We start from the raw sequence: 19,683 nt of genomic DNA on the forward strand, positions 1-19,683 counted from the left end.
TGGCAGGAAGTCTAAAATGGTCACTCCCCCTCTTCCTATTTAATATGAGGCACAATCCACTGGCAACTTCTTCAGTGAAAGCCCAACAGAGTTCATGTGTAGCTCTAGATCATTTTGACAGAGCTAACACAGAAAATCTTCATGGTGCATTGCACCCTATGTGTTGGATCTGTATGCGTCTGAATGTCCCACTGTTAACAGTGCCCAGACCTTGTTGTCTGTGGCTTCCTACACTGCAAGGCCATCAGTGCACGATGAACCCCAGGACAAATGAGGGCCATAAAACATGCTCCTGGATTTAGAATGCAATGTATTCCAAATCCATTTTGTGCTCCTTGCCTTTTTTGTTGTTCCATAGACAAAAGCTGTTTCCTCTCAAGCTAGCAACTGAATACAAGTTGATGCCAAGTCTCCTTCTGGCTTGTGTTAGTGGTCTTGTGCTAGCTATCTGGAATGTTCAGTATTTTGCCCAAAACACAGGTGGGCAAAACACTTAACACTTTGGCTGATTTGGCCATTTTATGAAATATTTGTTTGAGGGAGGGGAATTCTTGGGGAACATCTTTCTAGCTGTAAAAAATCTCAGCGGTGCTTCTGCCTCCTTCCTGAGGGCCAGTTTGGTGTAGTAGTTAAGAGCAGCAGGACTCTAATCTGGAGAACCAGGTTTGATTCCCCACTCCTCCACTTGAAGCCAGCTGGGTGACCTTGAGTCAATCACAAATCTCTTGGAGCTCTCTCAGCCCCACCCACCTCACAGGGTGATTGTCATGAGGATAATAACAACATACTTTGTAAATCGCTCTGGGTGGGTGTTAAGTTGTCCTGAAGGGCGGTATATAAATTGAATGTTGTTGTTGTTCCATTCAGTAGGTATAAAAACTGGTGTGGCCCGAGGCATGGCCCTGTTGCAAAAGCCAAAGGGCAATTGGGTTGCAGCCATCGAGTGAACCAGCTACTGGATTTAGAACCCACCCAGAGGATGGTGTGGTGCTTTCCCCCCTCTCTCTTTCTTTGTTTATTAAATGTATTTTGATTATTTAAGTTATTTTTTTAAATTAGGTACTGCTGCAAATGCTTTGGGTCCCTCTCAAAGAAAACAGTAGGGCAATACATTACTTAAATATATAAATTTACTTCCCTTCCTCTGTAATCAATGTGGCGCACATTCAGTCTGACAAATAAAATGCCATTAAGAACCATCTTATTTTTTTGGTTTTAAAAAGAAAAGATGTGAGCACTTCACTGGAAAGATAATGGATTAAAAATCACAAGCGACTCTGGTTGCCTAGAAAACAGTTAACAGCAAACGTAAAAATAGTAGTAGCCTGAACACAGCACCTTCTGGATGCTCCCCCATTAGACTCACTTTCTTCTACAATCTTACCTCACACCACAGTTCGTTATCTGTGTCATATGCATAGCTTTCAATAGCACTGTGACTCTCCAGTACGGTATTAACTCTGTGATCAGTCAACTTATCCAAAGTCTTTCTCTTGTTCTGAAACTGCTCATTAGAGAAAGGGGCAGAAGTATCTTCCTGAGTTTCAGCTGCTTCTGGATCCCTGTCACCGTCACACAGTGCAGCCTCTTCCTTATCCGGAATTTCATCCTCCTCCACAGCGCCCTCATCACTCTCATAATCAACCTGTCGGGGAAGAGATGTTGAGGGTATTCCAATCTGTTATTGATGTACTGGTGGTTTTTACTGGAATTTTACATTACAGAAGCCTTATCTGAAATGCAATACTCAATACTAGTTATTTATTTACATTATTTTTGGTCCACATTTCTCACTGAGACTCAGAGGATTACACTGTGCAAATCTATACAATCGATAGGATGAGACCTCTAATATGCAATGTAATAAGAGTATGAATATAGAAATCTGAAACAAAGCATACGTATTAGACACAAAATGTTAAATAATGCAAAAATGGTATTACAATTAATACGTAGAGCAAACTGATAATACACAATACACACAGGTGTACAGTCCTGTTCCCTTTATTAAAGGCCCCTTCTGAACCATTCCATTATGATATAACCCTATAACCTTATAGAATTGAACAATTCTGTTTTACGCAGAAGCCTGGGAACCTTCTTGACAACATCAGGCAGACTGTTCCACAAGGGAGGGGGGAGCATAACAGAATACATGTGTGTGGAGAGTTGTTGATTTATTTAAAGAATAAGCCTGCTTTTCTTCCAATCTCATCAGGACCCAAGATCCTGAGGTATATAAAAACAAAGAAGGTATATAAAAATTATTTGATAAAACAAGTATTAAAATAACAGATATAAAAATCTAAAACATTTCAGTTATTGCTGAGATGGTTAACCAGAGTTTGGGTTGTACCCATTCAAGCACCTCCTTACAAAAAACCAACAAGCAACCCCTTCACAAGCGAATTAGGTAACAAGGAGAATGACTCTAGCCTAGGCTTCTCCTTTATGTGCTAGATTTTTATGTTAAAGCAGCATTTTTGTACGGCATGGCATTCAAACACACAAGCAGCCCATTAGCATTACGTTAACTGTGTTAAAGTAAGATTTCTACATGACTATTTCCCAAGAAGTTAATTATGACAGCAGGGTCGGATCTAGGGTTGCCGGCGCCCAGGGCAACCCAAGTCCGGCCCCTCGCGCACACACGTGCTCTTGGCGCTGCTTCATGATGTCACTTCCGTGACATCATCACGCAGGGCGGGCGTGCCACCCGTGAAGCAAGCCAGCTGCCCCGGCGCGCCGCAGAGTTGGCGGAGGCAGTGCAGGCGGCCTCCCAGCCATCCGCACTGCCATTCACTTGCCCTGCAGAACAGGGGGTGCGCGGCAAGCTGGCTGCCCTGTCCTGCAGTGCAGGTGAATGGCGCAGGTGGCCTCCCAGCCCCCTGCATAGCTGCCCACACGCTCCTGGCGGCTGGCAGCTACGCCTGGCGCCCCCTCTTTGGTGGCTCTAGGGACAGACTACCCCCCCCCCAATCGATCTAGCCCTGTATGGCAGTCACCAACAGATAAACTCCGTGTCTGGTGATGGTGAACATTTTTAATCTTACCTGAACACCTGATAAGAAATTTAGGGAGCTGGGGTTTGGGCTGTTTAAAGGGCCCTGCCGCTTACAGATCCCTCCCCCCCACCTCGCTGCCTGCCAGCTGATAGTTTAAAGGGACCTGCTGCTTGCAACCAGTAGGAAAGGGCCCTTTAAACGATCAAATGCCCCTTTGGGCGTTTAAACCCCATGAACCACGAACTGGTTCACGAACTTGCCCCAGTTCGTGGGAGTTCGTGATTCCTGGTTCATGGAAACCCCACGAACCACATGGTTCATTTTTTTTGTGGTTTGTGCCCATGTCTAAAAGAGACTCACTTTACCAGGTCTCTACCTGTTTCCATTTCACATGGAACTTTGAAGTAACAAGGATTCCCCTCCTCACCAGCTTCAAAGTTTCCCCAAAGCCTTGTGCAAAGTGAATGGTTGACCTAACCTCCCCCTCACCCACAGAATGGGAATGGCAGTGGTAACCACAATGTCAGCCAACATTTGTGGATCTATGCCCTCTGCAAATTACAACATTCAGGATGTACAAGTAACTGTATAAACTCACTCCAAACGCAACTACTGCAGTTATTGCAAACTATGAGTATACTTCTACAAAGAATATTTCTGCCCTGAAAATCATGGTTAACAAAATCTCTGCAGCAGAGGGATAATAACATGTTTATATACTATCAATGAATTAGCAAAGCACTTAATTGCTGATGAAGTGTATGAGGCATAAAATGTTTGTCAAAAAAAGGGTAAATCATAGTGAAATCATAGGAAGGTGAGCCTGACTGTGAATTTAATACAGCAAAACAGTTCTGTGAAGGGAAGGGAAATGATTTTTGTGAATTCCCGCTCATGCTGCTCTCGGAGAGTCCCCTGTTCCCCAGACGCAGCATTTCAGGAGGAATTGGGAGCGGAAGCAGGAAGGGGGAAAGCTTCACTCTGTTGACAGAAATTCCTTCCATCAGTGGAGATTTTGCACAGGATCCAGCCCACTTTTAGGAGGCCATGCTCAGCCTGTCTGCAGAGGCCTGAAAGAATATCAGTTTTTCTTACTGTCTGGACAGCTTTAACCACTAATTATTTGTGGGGGGAAAGTATTACCTTAAAAGAGTACGTTGTAGCAGAATAACTTTGATTAACTGATAGACCATTGCCATGATGACAAAAAATGAACTGTATCTAGAGGCTTCTAGAAACTGCAGATCAAGTCCAAAAGTTAAAAAGTTAATAAATGCTTCCTTCCATTTGCCACTGCTGAGTTGAACTATGAGAACAATGCATATCTATCACTAGTGTTCTTCAAGCAGTCATTTGTGCAGTCATAGTGATAGGAGCTTAACACAGCCTGACCTGGATAGCCCAGGCAAACCCAATCTTGTCAGATCTTGGAAGCTAAACAGGGTTGGCCTTGGTTAGTAATTGGATGGGAGACCTCCAAGGAAGACCAGGGTTGCAGAGGCAGACAACAGCTAATGACTTCTGTTAGTCTCTTGCCCTGAAAACCCCAGTAGGAGTTGCCATAAGTCAGCTATGACTTGAGGGTATTTTCTACCACCTCCCAAGGGGGTGGAGAGTCTCCTTACCTTCTGGTGATGACCTACTGGTGTTGGCTGACAGAATTAACGATGTGATGTTTTAAAGATGCTTCAACAGCTGTGAATATTGTCAGTCCCCACACCCTCTTTGTCTCAGAGGAGAATTCTGGGAGACTTTACAAGCTATTTTGATGCATTCACCTTGGTAACCCATTTCAACAAATCTAGCTTTGTAATTTAAGACTGCAAAAACTTTGTCTATGTGTGTAATTACCACTATTCCGCCCACTTAATGACAGCAGCAATAAACACCCTAAAGCGCAAGCATGCAGCAGACGACAAAAAACCAACTTCTGCTGTTTCCAAGAACCATCAAAATGATTGTGGCCACTCTGAAGCTGTGTCTTATGAATACCTTTGGATAGCAGACAAATACCAAAGCACATGAGATGCCAAACCCTCAACAGAGCAGCTTCTTTGCTGCTTCCACAAAACAGGACGGGACAGTGCTTTACACAGTTTTGTTTATCCCACCTCCATAGACAGAGAGGGCTTTTGAACGGACTCTTACCAAAACAAGCATGGTAACCTTACCTCCTCTTCCTGCTTCTCCCTTCTTTTTGCATCTGTAGCATCAGCATCCCCTTCATCAATTTCTCCATCAGGTACTCTCCCTTCTTCCTCAGCTTCTTGGTCATCCTATACCAGAAGAGATTGCAAACAGGAATAGTTAAGAGCTCCTGGTTACCATGGTTATTTTGGCCCTATTGCTAGCAAGCCAAGAAACAAGTAAAAACAAAGGAATACTCTCCATGTACAAAACTGGACAGGTATGCTTCCACCATTCTGTGTTTCTTTAACATGCAGTATAATTTTTAGAAAATGTTACTCTGGTAGTCAAAATCACGTTCAATAAACAATAACAAAGAAAGTAATGGGGATACATCCTCGCAATGAACTTTTAATTAAGTTGGTAGAAGACTGTGAGTAAGAGTGATCCAATAGACATATACTTGTATTGCCAAAAGGCTTTTAACCAGGGTCGTTTTCACACTACTAACCTGCTTCCGTAACATTGCAAAATGTTGCGCAAAAAACGTGGAAGATAGCGACATCGTGCAAAACTCTCGCGAGAAGACACTATCTTCCATGTTTTTTGCACGACATTTCACAACGTTACGGAAGAAGGTTAGTAGTGTGAAAACGGCCCAGGTTATCTCATCAGATTCCTTAGTGTGCTTAGCAGTTATTATGGTATAGGATAAAATAATGGGTCTTCTTATGGATTAAAAGTTGGTTAATGAACAGGGAAGCAGAGACTAGAAATAAACGGACAATCCTCGCAATGGAGAGAAGTGAGCAGTGGGGTCCCGCAAGGATTGGTATTGGGACCAGGGCTCTTTAATTTCTTCATAAAGGACTTGGAATTGGGGGTTGAGCAGCATAGTGGCCAAGTTTGCAGATGATACCAAATTACTCAGGCTGGCAAAAACCAGGGCAGAATGTAAAGAGCTACAGGGAGATCTCTCTAAATTGCTTCGTTAGGCAACAACATGGTGAATTAAGTTCAATTAAGGTTAAGTTAAATTAACATGATGCACAATGGAACAAAAAATCCTGACTTTAAATATATGCGGAGGAAATCTGAACTGTCAGGGAATGAGAGAGAAAAAGATCTTGGGGTTGCAGTGCATCAGACAATGAAAATATTGACTCAGCATGCAGCAGCATTGAAAATCCCCATGCTGGGGATTTTTAGGAAAGGAATTGAAAATAAAAAGCCAGTGTTTACTAGCCCTGGTGAGTAAGGGAACTTCCATTTCCAGAGGCAGAAAAACTGAATACCAGGAGGCCTTGTTCTTTTGCCCCCCACCCCACCCCAGGGTGCTACGTGAAACAGACTGATGGACTAGATGGGCCTCACTCGCCTGACCCATCAAGACTCTTCTTACGTTCTTAAGGTATCTGTGGTTTACAGGAAAGTTAGCCAGCAAGGCTGCAACTTAAGACGGCATCCTTCATTCACACAATCAGTCATCAATAATTTTAAAAGCCATTATCATCAACTGCAATCCTGAGAAACAGCATCTGGTTACAGTCTTTGTAAAAGTCTCAGGCTCATGTGGAAATTGAAGGCTGTGGGGACAGGGCGTCTCACTGCCTTTCTGCTCTATTTTGCTGTGTTTGCGCACATGGGAAGAGCTGGAGGAAGGCCAATGATGTTCTCCCACCTGCCAAAGGAGAATTGAAGCTGCTTTGGGTTGCTGGTTCCCCTGCTGTGCTGAGCTGCAGCAAGTGGGAGGAGATGGCTCATGGCACACGGCACAAGTCGTGTATGCTCTCTGCTCCCACTGAAGAGGCTGCAGAAAAACAAGCTACTTGTCACAAAAAGTGCCTGCTGCATTCTTGCTCCCAACCATCAGAAAGGGAGAGGGAAAGAGGAACTCTGCAGAGGGTTTTAACACATGAAGATGTGCTATTTGCTTCAGCAGGGTGGAGGTAGTGATGGCTTAGTTTACAATTGTGAAACAAGCCTTGGTTGTATTCCTTTCCCTCATCCTCCAGAATGGAAGGGGGTCCCTTGAAGAATAAAAGGTGGGATGGGAAGAGAGAATCTGTCAGGAACACAGAACTGTCAGTTGCTCCTCCAAGCTCTGCTTCTTGAATCCAGAAGACCTGGCAAGTTTAGGAAGCCAAGAGAGCCCACCCCCCTGGTCAAGTTAGAAGTTGTACCTGGCCTTTGGATCAGGAAGAAGCTCTGCTCCTGGATGCTACCGACAAGATTGGGGCAGGCGGGCCCTACAGCACACGCTCATGTTATCATGATACACAACTCAGCAAGAGGAAGGATAAGGAAAGTTGGATATGTATGAGTAAATATGCATTGCATTGGATTCTGCTACCCACTGGCTGTATAAAATGCATTCTTTAGCAATTTATGAGTGAAACAGCCAGATATTCTGATAATATCTGCTGGTTTTACAGGATTATGTTGTGAATCTTAAGAAAAGCTCTGCAAGAGACTTAATTCTCAGAGTTCAATGTTTAGAATTTTAAAAACATATTCCATTGAAGATGAACAACTGTTTTCCACTTCAGGGACTCCAATATACAGACTAAGAGGACTGGAGGCCCAGAGACCAGGAAGCTGATAGAGAATCTTCACTGTCTACCCTCTCCAAAGGGAATCCCGGCAGAAATCCTGGGACTTTGCTGTTGATCATATATGTGACCAAAGAAACCTCCTGGTTACTGCATGGGAGACACAAGATTGTGGGGTTCAGAGCCTACTCCCTGGATCACAATCCCAGCAGCTGAGCCAGTCAGCCTTCGGGTTGAAGATGCCCTAAAAATGCTGCATTCAGAGTGAACTGAGGTAATTTCCCGGCCAGTGAAGTAGAAGAGTTACTTCCTGCCAGAGAGTCCAATCTTGTGTTTCCATGCTGATGGACCTTTACCATCACGTCGAGTCTCTGTTACCAGGCGCTGGAGGAAAGGAGTGCTAGGCAAATTGCTCTCAAATCCAGTCAACTGATGCTGTGCCTGGTCTCTGCACCACTCCACTTTCCTTCAGTGACTTTTTAAAAAAAAAAATTTATTTCAATTATTAATAAAACTGTTTACAATATGAAATACAACATGGGTAAATTGTTAAAAACTACATAACAGAGAAAGGTAAAACATGGAAAGACAAATTCAAGTTGAATGATCTGATATATTTTGGATTATAGATTCAGGATTGTTCGGTATATTTTATTGGGAGGATATAGATTTTCTTTAGAAATGTATTCAAAAAAAGGGAACCATTTTTCCATAAAATTTGTTGTTTGGGGGAAATTTTCAGCTTGATAGATTCCATCATTGATTTTTTCAAATAAAAAATGGTCCCATATTTTAGAATACCAACTGGTAATTGTCGGTACAGTATGTGATTTCCATTTTAAAGCAATTAAATTTTTTGCTGCCATTAAGAAGATATTGATGAGGTCTCGTCGAATTGGTGGGATCTCTATATCATCCCACTGATTCAGAAATATCAGCTCAGGTTTCTTTGGTATTTTGTAGCCAGTTAACAAAAAGATTTGGTGCAAGATTGTATTCCAGAATTCTTCTATGTAATGACATTTCCACCAGCAATGTATATATGATCCTGTATCCCCACATCCTTTCCAACATAAAGATGAACTGTGAGAGTAAATAGCTGCTAATTTTTTGGGTGCAAGATACCATCTTGTTAATATCTTATAGGACTGTAGTTTAATATTAATTGTTGATGAATTAAATATTTTAGAGGACCATATTATTTCCCATTGTTCTTTTGATAATATTTTGTCACAGTCTTGGTGCCATTTTGACTTATATGTTAAGGTTTTAAGTTTAAGGTTTTGTAGCAAAATATTATAAATTTTGGAGATTACTCCTTTATTTGAAAGGCCTTCCTTCAGTGACTTGTTGATGCCAGTGTGCTCCTCAACTGAGGAGACGGCATCTGTGGCGATCTCTACTCTGGGCAGCTCTGGAAAAAGGTACGCCTCTCCACCACTGGTACCCCAGAGCCACTAACAGAAAGATCAGTGCACAGTAAGTGGGACAGTAATCAGATGGTGCTGGACAATGCTCTCCTGATATGGCAGAAGGAGCTGTTAGCATGAGCAAAACTGTGGTTGGGCCTATGGCATGTTGTTCTGATTCCAGCATGCTGGCTCGGTAAACTCTTGGCCATGGATGCAGGCATCAATCTTGTATTGCTCACCTAGGCAGGAGGCGGCAATGATCGTGGCTTCCAAAGAAGAGAGTTTGCCTCCACACTGCTTTTGCACCATAGATACTCAAGCACCATGTTGGAGAAAGAACTATACAAACTAAACTACCTAGTAGGGTTAATTATACACTTAGAACAATGAAAAGCACATCCTGTTAACAACATTTTAAATGAAACAATAAAGAAAACAGACTAAAAAATTCTCACAGAAAAGGTTCCCAATCAGTGTTATCAAACAAAAGAGAACTGAGCAGAAAGCTGCAGTTCCTCTTTGAGCATGCCCACAGCAAGCCACAGCCCTGAGGGAAGGAAGTTTTTTGTTCATAAAGGCAAAGTTTCTGAATTGTAGCTTTGTGCAAGCTCAAAACACATCCATGTGATGCACAGAGACGCAAAGACCTAACCAGGTCTTCTAATAATTAATTTCTTAATAAACATTTGCTTCACATTATAAATACAAAGTTACCAATCTCTAATAAAGCGTGTAGTATATAATCTATAAAAATGAAAAGATTTAACATACAGCACAATGCAGAATCAATATAATTAATATATCTAATTCTCTATATTCTCATCACAGCTAAAACTGTAGATACTTAAATCTATAGACTGGAGCTATGGACATGCATGACAGGTATTTCTACAAGCCTGAGAAAATCCACAGATTTACAGAAAAATCTGAACTCTTAAAAAAAAATTGGGAGGTTAAACCCACCAAAATGACAGAAGTAGCATTTGTAGCTTTAGGAAACAAATGGCCTCACTGGCCATTGCTGTACAACTACAACAGAACTGTCAAACATCCAGCCTTGGTTTCTGTCAGTAAAAGGCGGAGGAAGGAGGCAGAGGCCATTCCAGGGCTATTTTGACCTTTGAGGGAGGGATTCATTGGGGCCAGGTCTAGCAGCAAAGACTAGGTAACTTGGTATCTCACAACCTGTGTGACTCACTCAGGCCTGGCTGCTGGTTACATCAGGAAAGAGGAAAGCTGGACACAGGGGCAGATAAAGGTAGGTTGACTGCTGGATGGAAAACAGAGAAGAAATCAGGAAAAAAGAGAGAAGCTATGAGGGAAGAAAAGGAAGAAATAGTAGAGAAGGGGATAATAAGATTCCACCTCCAAGTCCTTGTGTGTTCCCTGTTTACAACCATGCTAATAGTGACTTGGGTTGTTCGTTCTCGAGCTGTTTAAAGGTGGGTAGAGAGATTTTTAAAACTTCACTCTCCACATCTTTGTGACCTCCCCCCACATACTTCACAAAGCCTCTCAATGTACTAGTACAACTCTAAGTGAACAAGACTTTTACCTGGTTTTCTTGGGATGCTCCAACTTTTCCATCACTACCTAAGTCCCTATGATTTGCTCGCTGAGTACCAACATTGTTATATGAGATCAGCTTTGAACTCTTCCTCTTAATTGTTTCCAGTAAGATTTTGAAGAAACTGAGGAGGGGGAGCAGGGAGGGGGGAGAAAAGAAAAACAATGCAAATCTGGATTTTAAACTATGCAATCTATGCCCTTCCAGAATTCTGCCAATGTAGAGGATAAACTTAATTTCTCTACCAGCTGATTTTCTATAACAAAAAAGTTTTAGGTGGGTAGCCTTGTTTGTCAATAGTAGAACAGCAAGATTCGGGTCCAGTAATACTTTAAAGACCAAGATTTCAAGGGTATGAGCTTTCCAGAGTCAGAGCTCTCTTTGTCAGATACAAGCATGTACCTACCTCCTTATCTGACAAAGGGAGCTCTGACTTTCAGAAGCTCATACCCTGGAAAACTACTTAGTCTTTAAGATGTTACTGAATCCTACTCTACAACAAAAAAGTAGCTATTTTTTTGACTGACACACCCCCAAAAGCCAATTTTCTCACTCCTAGTCAAGGCAGTAACCTTTAATAATGCAGAGGTCGGCATTCTTCTAGTCTTAAAAATGAATCTTTTAAAGCCAACACATATAATCTTAATCTGGTTAATGGAGAGCCACTGAGGTTTGGTGATCAGATTTTGGGCTAGCTTTTGGGAGAGTCAGGTTCAAATCCTCACTGTGCCACAGAAGCTCCTTAGGCAACTTTGTGCCGGTTTCTGTCTCTCAGATATATTCGCCTCACAGGGTTGTTGATGTGAGGATAAAATGGAGGAAGGGAGAACGCTGTTGTAAACAACTTCATTGTTTCCTCCATTGGGGATGAAAGCAGAGTTTAGATATCTCAAATACTGTTTCCCACACTGGACTGGATACAGCCGTCTTTGACGGACTCAACAGCTGGGAGTTTTGCTCTGCTATTGGAGAAGCAGGTAAATACTGTGGCTAAAAGTGTGTTTTTCCAGTTGCACATAGGCCAAAAGCATTCCCCCTTCTTGGTGGTTTGACACTGCCTGCCTCTGCAATCCTGGTCTGATTTGGAGTTTTCCCTTCCCATTACTAGCCAGGACCAACCTAGCTTCTGAGATCTGACAAAATTGGGCTTGCCTGGCCTATTCAGGTCAGAGCATTCCCCCTTCTTGAAGGCAGCCAACTGACAACCATACTGTAATAATTTCAACTACTGTAACACTTACTATGTGGGGCTGCCCTTGAAGACAACTCAGAAATGTCAACTAGCACAGAATGCTGTAGCATACTCACTCTCTGGGGAAAGTCATTGAGAAAGGACATTAATTTTAAGATCTGTTCATTGGTTGCTAATATATTTCTAGGTTATATCAATGTGCTGTTGCCTACCTTTAAAGCCCTTCATGACTTGGGACCGGTTGACTGGCTGACTGACTGTCTGTCTGTCTGTCTGTCTATCTAATACAATACCCTGTCTTTCTGTCCAATGGGTACCCAAAGCAGCTTATATCCTGCTCCTCTCCTACACTTTACCCTCACAACAACCCTATGAGGTAGGCTAGGCTGAGTGTGTGACTGGCCCACAAGAAACCTCTTCTTGCTGTATGGACCAATGTAACAGCTTTGTCCTGCACAGCAGCTCACCAAGTGGTTTGGTTGTGGATCAGCACTCTGCTGGTTTGAATCCCACTACGCAGCAGGTGGCCTTACGTATGCCACTCCTCTCAGCCCTAGCTCCCCAACTGTATTGTGGAGGTATCAATAACCTTGTCCGTTAACGCGGCACTAATCTGCCTAGAAGAATGGTATATAAGTACAGTTACTATATATTCAGCTGTTGTCTACACATAGGCTTTTTTCTTTAGTCACCTTCAAGTCCTTCTAGAAGAGGGAGGCATTTCAGAATTTTTCAGGAGGGTGTTTGGGGCCTCTTAAAAGGGAATTGTGCAACTGAGGACACAAATGTTATTTACTTTTTGTTGACTGTCACCAAAAGCACTATTATTGGTACTATTGTTATTTTGATGGCTGAATCTATTGTTTTCCTTTTAAGACATTGTTTTGGGTGTTCTATATCTTCTATAATTTTCTGTCCCAACTTGTCAGAAGAAAGGCAGGCTTATAAACATTTCAAATAAATAATTAATCATGCTACAACTCTGCAGCCTGAAGATGAAGCCTGGAAAAGGAATGGGCAGGAGGCGACGCTGACCTTGTCTCCATAAAGTTCAAGATGTTCCTTGGCTTCACGCATATCTCATCCCCATAACATTCATGTGGCAAAAAAGTAAATTTGATAGTGTAGACGAGGTGCTTGTTAAGATTCATCTCCAAACACATTGACTCCTGAATATCCACGTTCTGTAACACCTGAAACAAGAAGAATGTCTGGATATTCTCATATCATGCACATTTATTTTAAGTTTGGGGGCAACAGAATTTTTCCTTCTTTCAGATCAGTGTTGCCACATTTACTTTTTTCCTTTCGTGCCTGTTGACAGCCAGAAGAGGCTTATTTCAACACATGCAAGACACCTCCACATAAGGAGTGTGTATAAAAAAATTTTAAAAGCCAAAAATTGGTTCAGCTCCTTAAAGTGACTCTGGAACAGCAGAACAAAATAGGAAATCAAGACTGTGATGACTCCCTCACCCCTGCCGAAAAGATTGTGTGTTTTGTTTTGATTCTTACCACACAGAGGCCATGAAGGCAGGCCAGGCAGCAGTGGGGAGGGGGGAAGTCCGGCAGTATCTTGTTTTCCTTACTGGCAAGTCTGTCTCCACTCATCATGCAACCAATTGGCTCCAAAGGGGAGAAACTGAACCCTTAGCTTTAACACCATTGGTGGGAGGGGGATGTGTGCGCATGAGTGCTTTATTTTTCTTCAGTGCTTCCTGGGCAATGCACACACCGCTACTAAGTGGCTCGAGCTTCATAAGGTTCAAAGGTTAGCTTTGTGCCAGGGAGGGGAGCAGCAGACGACATGGTACCATCAGCACCAGCATAGCCATCACCATCCCTTTCTGAGCATTTTTACCCATGATGCAAGGAAAGGATGGCAACATCCACATGGGCATACATTTTTTCTAATTAAAACTGTTAATCTAGCGTTAAATGACTGGGATGTAGCAGGTGTGTGCATTGCACTCGCATGCATGTACACCCAAGTCTTTCCAGTTCCATATTCCACATGGAAGGACCGATCTGGTCAGATTTTTTTATTTTTTGACACAGCAAGGAGACTGTCATTCAGCTTTATCCCCCATTTTGTTGTCTTCTTCAATTAACCCAGGGTTAACAGTTTTAGTTGGAAAGGGAGACTGGCAGCCAGCAACCTGTCTAGTCTTCCTCTTTTACGAGTAAAAAGTAGCGAAAAAAGACGACCATTCTCTACTTCCCTTCCTGTGAAGGAAAAACCAACAGCTAGCCCTCCCTTTCCATGAGCTTTTATGCCAGCAGCTGGTGGGTTTAAACAGGGACAGGGACTTGGAGTCCCAGGTAGCTACAAAACAGAGGAGGAGTCACTTGCCCTGCATCATGGAAACAAAACTACAAGGCACCGGGAAACATGGCGTAACAGTAGAAAAGAGTCCAGTAGCACCTATAAGACTAACAAAATTTGTGGTAGGTATGAGCTTTTGTGAGCCACAGCTCACTTCTTCAGATACCATAAAAGCAGGACTCAAAGATTGTAATTTATTGGTTTTGTCAGTATCCTAAAGAAGCAATTTTTTTATTTTGCTGCATTGTGTGGGTTGGCAATGGAGGTCTTTCCTGCTTGTGCGCCAAGCTGGCGTGCCATGCTGGAACCGCTTAGCCAGTCAGTTTCCAGCCACTGTGTGCATCTGCCAACACGTACCTTCTTTGGGGTCCATATGTTGTGTGAGTTTTCATGTGCTTGAGGAGAAACTCATCGGATCAAAGGGGGTTTGGATTATGCATTTTTTGGTTAGATGCAAATAGAACCTCGTTCCCTCAACTCCCCCCTGAAAAGGACAGTGCAGGTGTGGGCAGCTCAACACTCGCCTTGATGCATGCCTTCCCCAAGCATTCCTCGGGGTCCATAAAAACAGAACTCCGTGGCTGCATGCTTTCAAACTCAATAGGTCGATGGTTTAAAGGGAAGACAGTGTTCTGTACAATTTTGGTGCCATTATGTGCAAAAACAGCTGCCCTAGAGCCTCATTTCTCCCCTTAAAAAGAAGAGCATGTGTTTGAGCATGTGAGGTCAATGTGGGCACAAGAGAGCAAAATGAATGAAAATGAAAAAACTAAATGGATCATTAGTTCTGAGCCGGAACCAGCCAACCCGGAACAAACCAGTAATGGAACGGAATGATTCTGGAACCCCCCAGAACTGAAACTTTCTTGGTACACACCCCTAAATCTCTCCTACTGCTGAGGACAAAGTACAGGTCATAGAGTCTTCACCGTAAAGACTAGCCTCTGACCCTAGACTTAATGATTCTTCCACTTATTGTAATGTAGGATACTCAATGGCTTAAAGACAGTATTCCAAGAGTATGAGCCATCACAAGATGAGACTCAGCCAATTAAAAAAAAAAACTATCAGCCAATAAAAAATAATAAAAACCCAAGGACTCACAGTGAGCAACTGCCATCTCATACTACTTAAAAGCTCTTCCTCTTGCTTGGTATCAAAGCCCTTAGAACAAGACTGACAGTACAATCTTGAACAGAGTTACACTCTTCTAATTCCATGGAAGTCAATGGGCATACAAGGGTGCTATTCTGCACTGCAAGATACTCTTTCACTCTATTTGTCCATATCCACTTCTGATAACGTAGGGGCAGAATCACATTCTCCTGACCAATTAGTTGCACAACATACAACATCAGAGGAGACAGCAGAGTCCGCTACACTGTCCTGACTTACGAGAGGATTCCCCCAATTAAATCTTAAGATACTCAAATGACATGGAAGACAGCTATAATGGTTCTCTTAAATCCATATAAACAGAAATGGCACGAGAATAGAAGGCTTCAATTCATGATTAATAAATCTCTGCAAAGAATGAGGGAAGGCTTACCTCGCCTAAGCACACTCTAGTAAGCTGTTTCTTGAGTCTCTTCACCCTCTTATGAGCTCTCTTGGTATTAAGGACAGGAATACTCATCATTGGGGTTTTAATATTAGTACTGGCTACCATCAGGATCTCCCGCAACCTTTAGCAAAGAATTATTAAAATTTAGCTATTATGATATCAAATACTCAGGACATTTTATTCATATTAAGAAGCCTATATTAAGAAGTTCCAAATGGGAATAAAGTCACTAAATTCAATTGCAGCAAATATCATCAATTGATTTACTAATGAGCTTCAAACAATGGATATTATGTGTGTTACACAATTGCCGCCCCCTTAAAATGTACTGAATTTCTCTCATTAGATGAAATACAAGAAACAGAGTTAAGTGAAACATGAGCCACAGATTAAATAAGAATTGTTAGAATCACTGTGTGGCATTAAGTTAAGGATTTGTCTTAATTCATTGTCCCTTTGGCTCCTGGACCACAGCCCTTCAAAGCTCCACTTTCCTTCACTTTCCTACATCCCATTTACAATCCTTCCCACAGTTTTTGCTTCTCATCCCACTATCTGCTTTTTCCATCATGCATCATGGAACATCCATCCCATTCAGAACCAAACCAGAAATTCAGAAACACTCTTTGTCTTATTATTAAAATTACTCCCAGCAATGAATAACTCAAAAACTTCCCATACACAGAAAGTCAGTCTAAAGTGTGCGAAGTGACCTTCAAAGCCCAAATCTATCAGAACTGAACTTCCGTTGTGCCATCTATGGTATGGGTTTTCTCATACCCATTTCATCCAATATAAATTACTTGTTTTAACAGAGCCACTAGATAGCTTTCCAGATAATTCAGGCTCACCAGGCAGATATCTTAGGGCCAAGCTACAAGTGACGAATGACACTTGAATGGCAAGTGGATTGAGTGGAGGGCAAGTGAACAGGGAGAAATACACTTGCTGTTCAAGTGTCATTCGTCACTTGTAGCTTGGCCCTTAGCCTTCTTTCTCTGTACCCAGCTTGTAGAGAGGATACACTCATTCTGGTGCAGGACATTAATCAAGAAAATGTAGTGAAACAACGGAACACTACTTCACCTTGGGATACCGAGAGTAACATTCATTTCGCCTCTTCCAGCAAAGTGGAAAGTGTTCAGAGTCATCTGTGTGGAGGGCTCTCCAATGCTCTGAGCAGCAAGGAGACCCACAGCTTCTCCTGGGTCACAGAGTGACTGCTGCCACTTTAAATGCAACAAGTCCTTTAATCTGAGGACACAGAAAGGATTAGATACAGAAAGGAGTTTACACTAGTGGCAAGAACTAGGTGCACTTGGCTTTTTCTAATAAAGAATCAGCAGCTTATGGACTGACTGAGAGGAGTTTCCACCAGCAATAAGATGGCTGATCAATTGTGTTGGCTACTATCTGCCTCCTTTATCATTATTGTGTCTGTGTACTTTAATAAAGTTGCAGAATTATTTGGATTGCATTTGGTCTCCTGTAAATGGAATTTTGTTTCTTTACCGCAAGCACTAAAAGATCTCTCTTTAGTCATTCAGGCATACAAGCCAGTGAGGGATAGTTAACAACAAATTTGAACTGTACTGCTGAAATGTATTCTGAATCAAAGGCAATTTCAGATAGGTGATGATGGTAAACCAAACAATGTAAATCTAGCAAAGGAGCGCTTGGGCTAATCACAGCATTAGCTTCACACCCTCTGATATAAATTTCCCCCAGCGATTTCTGTTTGGTCTACTGGAATGATGGAAGCACAGGTGTGGGTTTTATGATGATTTAGTGCTAAAGTATGACACTCCTTTGGTCATTACTTTATAAGGAGAGCATTACTGATTACCCAAAAGCTTCTCATTAGCTGTTACAGAAATAATTCTTGGAAGTAAAAGCCAGTTTTAAGGAACAACAGAGAACCAACCTAAACCATCAGATAAAACTAAAGCAAGTAAGCAGCAGAACCACCCCCACCCCCACATTTAATTATTATGAAACTATGGCTAATCCTGAAAATTTGGGCAGCTTTTCGTTTAGAGACTATAATAAGCTTCAGCTCTATATTGGTGAGGCTGCTTCAGCAAACAGAACAGTACACCACGTATTGGTAATCTGATCAAGTCTGTGAGGGTCTCTGCTGTGAATCATCCTTTGGGGCAATACTGCAACAAGCTGAAATAGGTATGTGTGGCCTTTTGTACCCCAAGCTAGACACAGACTAAATAAAATTACCACCTCTCCGAAGAAAGTTCAGATTTACAATAGCCGCGGTCATTCCGAGTGTTCCATTCTGTAAGGAAATTCTCTACATCATTTTCAAATGTTTCTGACACCGATGCAAAATAGATGTCTGGCTGCCAGATACCCAGGCAGGGATCAGGACATTTTGCTGCCTTTTTCTGATACTTGCTCCGTCTCGTCTCATTCAGTCCATACCACATCTTCAACAACTGAAATTGATGGCAGCATTTCAAAGTGCAGAGTGAGAAATTTTTCCAGTATTATATATAGATTTCATACACAAATTTGGAAGAACTCCTTGGATACCAGTAAGTATTACTTCTTATAACAGCACATGCACAACAGCCTATCGTAGCATGAAGCCACACATCTGCATACTTGGGTGTCTACCCAGATATAAAAAAGTAGTTCCTAATTCTTTAAAAATGAAGAAAATCCTAAGAGACAGCCTGATAAGACTAGCTTATGCCTTTAGGAAGCAAAAGAATACTGCTGAAAGCTGAATGTGAAGCAGGGGAAAGGGCACTGGCCTGTGTGAGATCTAAGAGGCGATGATATAGGGTTGGACTGTGCATGTGAGATGCTTATTTCCCACTCCCACTTTTTCTCCCTGTTTGGTTCTCACTCAACAGTCCAGTGATGAACAGGTAAAACCACCCCCACCATCCCTTGCATTGCACCGTTCAGGTTCATGAACAGATCAGTAATTTCCTACTCATTTAGCTCCCAACTTCAGCATCCGGGGCAATTGCATCCTCTAGAATTCATTAAGCTGCAAACAGTGCAGAGTCCCTAACAATGTATAGGATCCTGAAATAATTGTGCATGTAATTAGCTGCACGTGAACTTTCCCCAACCCCTGCTCTAGTTATGGCACCCTGCTCATCTAACTAGGAACCTGAACAGTGTGATGCAGGGAGGAGCTGCTCCAGCTTCTCTCCCCTGTGCAGCGCAACTTCTTGCTCACCCAGCCCTGAACTACTTAAGAGAGCTCCTCCTCTACCCCAATGAGCAAAACAGTCATGCTACTACGGGAAAGAGTTGTCATTGTTTCCTCTCTCTCCCCCTATGATTCCATGTGGGTACTTACTTTGTTTTAAATAATTACAACATGCCAAAATCCATAGTTAAAGCAATGGATGGTTCCTGCCTGCTTTTCATGTACTAGTAGCTCTGCACTGGTTATCTATCTGGACCATACTCCTACATCAAAACACCCTGAAATTTCTGTTCTGTTACACAGTGCACATGTAGCTTGTAAACAACTGGGTAATGAAATGGAAAAAAAAAACCCTCTCTTATAAATCACAATTTATTATAAGCTCACATTAAAGTCCTGCATTAACAAAGCACTGTTCTTAATTGTTGTCTGATTTACCTGTAGAGTTTTAGTTTCTCGACTATTTTCAAGTTCTCCTGTAGGGATCTGGGCCATTACACTTGCCATTTTTTTCTGACAAAACAGCAAAAAGGCTCCTTTTCTGAGAGTCTGCTGGTGCTTGACTTGCCATCTCTTGATGGACCTGAACTGTTCCTTTGCATGCCGAGGGTCCATTTTTGACAGAACTTCATCTAAATGTTTAGATTTCTCTATTACCTATAAGAAATTGATAACAAATCACTCCTTTAAAGTGTCTGTACAAATTTTTTATCATGCTTCAAACTACACACTCCCCTACAGTGCCCATACCTAAAAG

At 42.2% G+C, this 19,683-nt stretch overlaps 1 protein-coding gene across 1 annotated transcript in view; it reads right to left on the reverse strand.

Moving 5' to 3' along the window:
* Positions 1-19,683, reverse strand: part of POLR1A (RNA polymerase I subunit A) — a 58,438-nt gene that overhangs the window by 4,484 nt on the left and 34,271 nt on the right. The window contains exons 23-30 of the mRNA XM_054995023.1: positions 19,365-19,583; positions 17,981-18,195; positions 16,832-16,999; positions 15,731-15,866; positions 12,891-13,048; positions 10,652-10,787; positions 5,177-5,281; positions 1,385-1,645 (exon numbers count right to left, since the gene is read on the reverse strand). Of these exons, the coding sequence (XP_054850998.1) occupies positions 1,385-1,645; positions 5,177-5,281; positions 10,652-10,787; positions 12,891-13,048; positions 15,731-15,866; positions 16,832-16,999; positions 17,981-18,195; positions 19,365-19,583 (1,398 nt within the window). The remainder of the gene's footprint in view (positions 1-1,384; positions 1,646-5,176; positions 5,282-10,651; positions 10,788-12,890; positions 13,049-15,730; positions 15,867-16,831; positions 17,000-17,980; positions 18,196-19,364; positions 19,584-19,683) is intronic.

Source organism: Eublepharis macularius, chromosome 12 (assembly GCF_028583425.1).
Source record: "Eublepharis macularius isolate TG4126 chromosome 12, MPM_Emac_v1.0, whole genome shotgun sequence".
In the NCBI taxonomy this organism is placed as follows: Eukaryota; Metazoa; Chordata; class Lepidosauria; order Squamata; family Eublepharidae; genus Eublepharis; species Eublepharis macularius.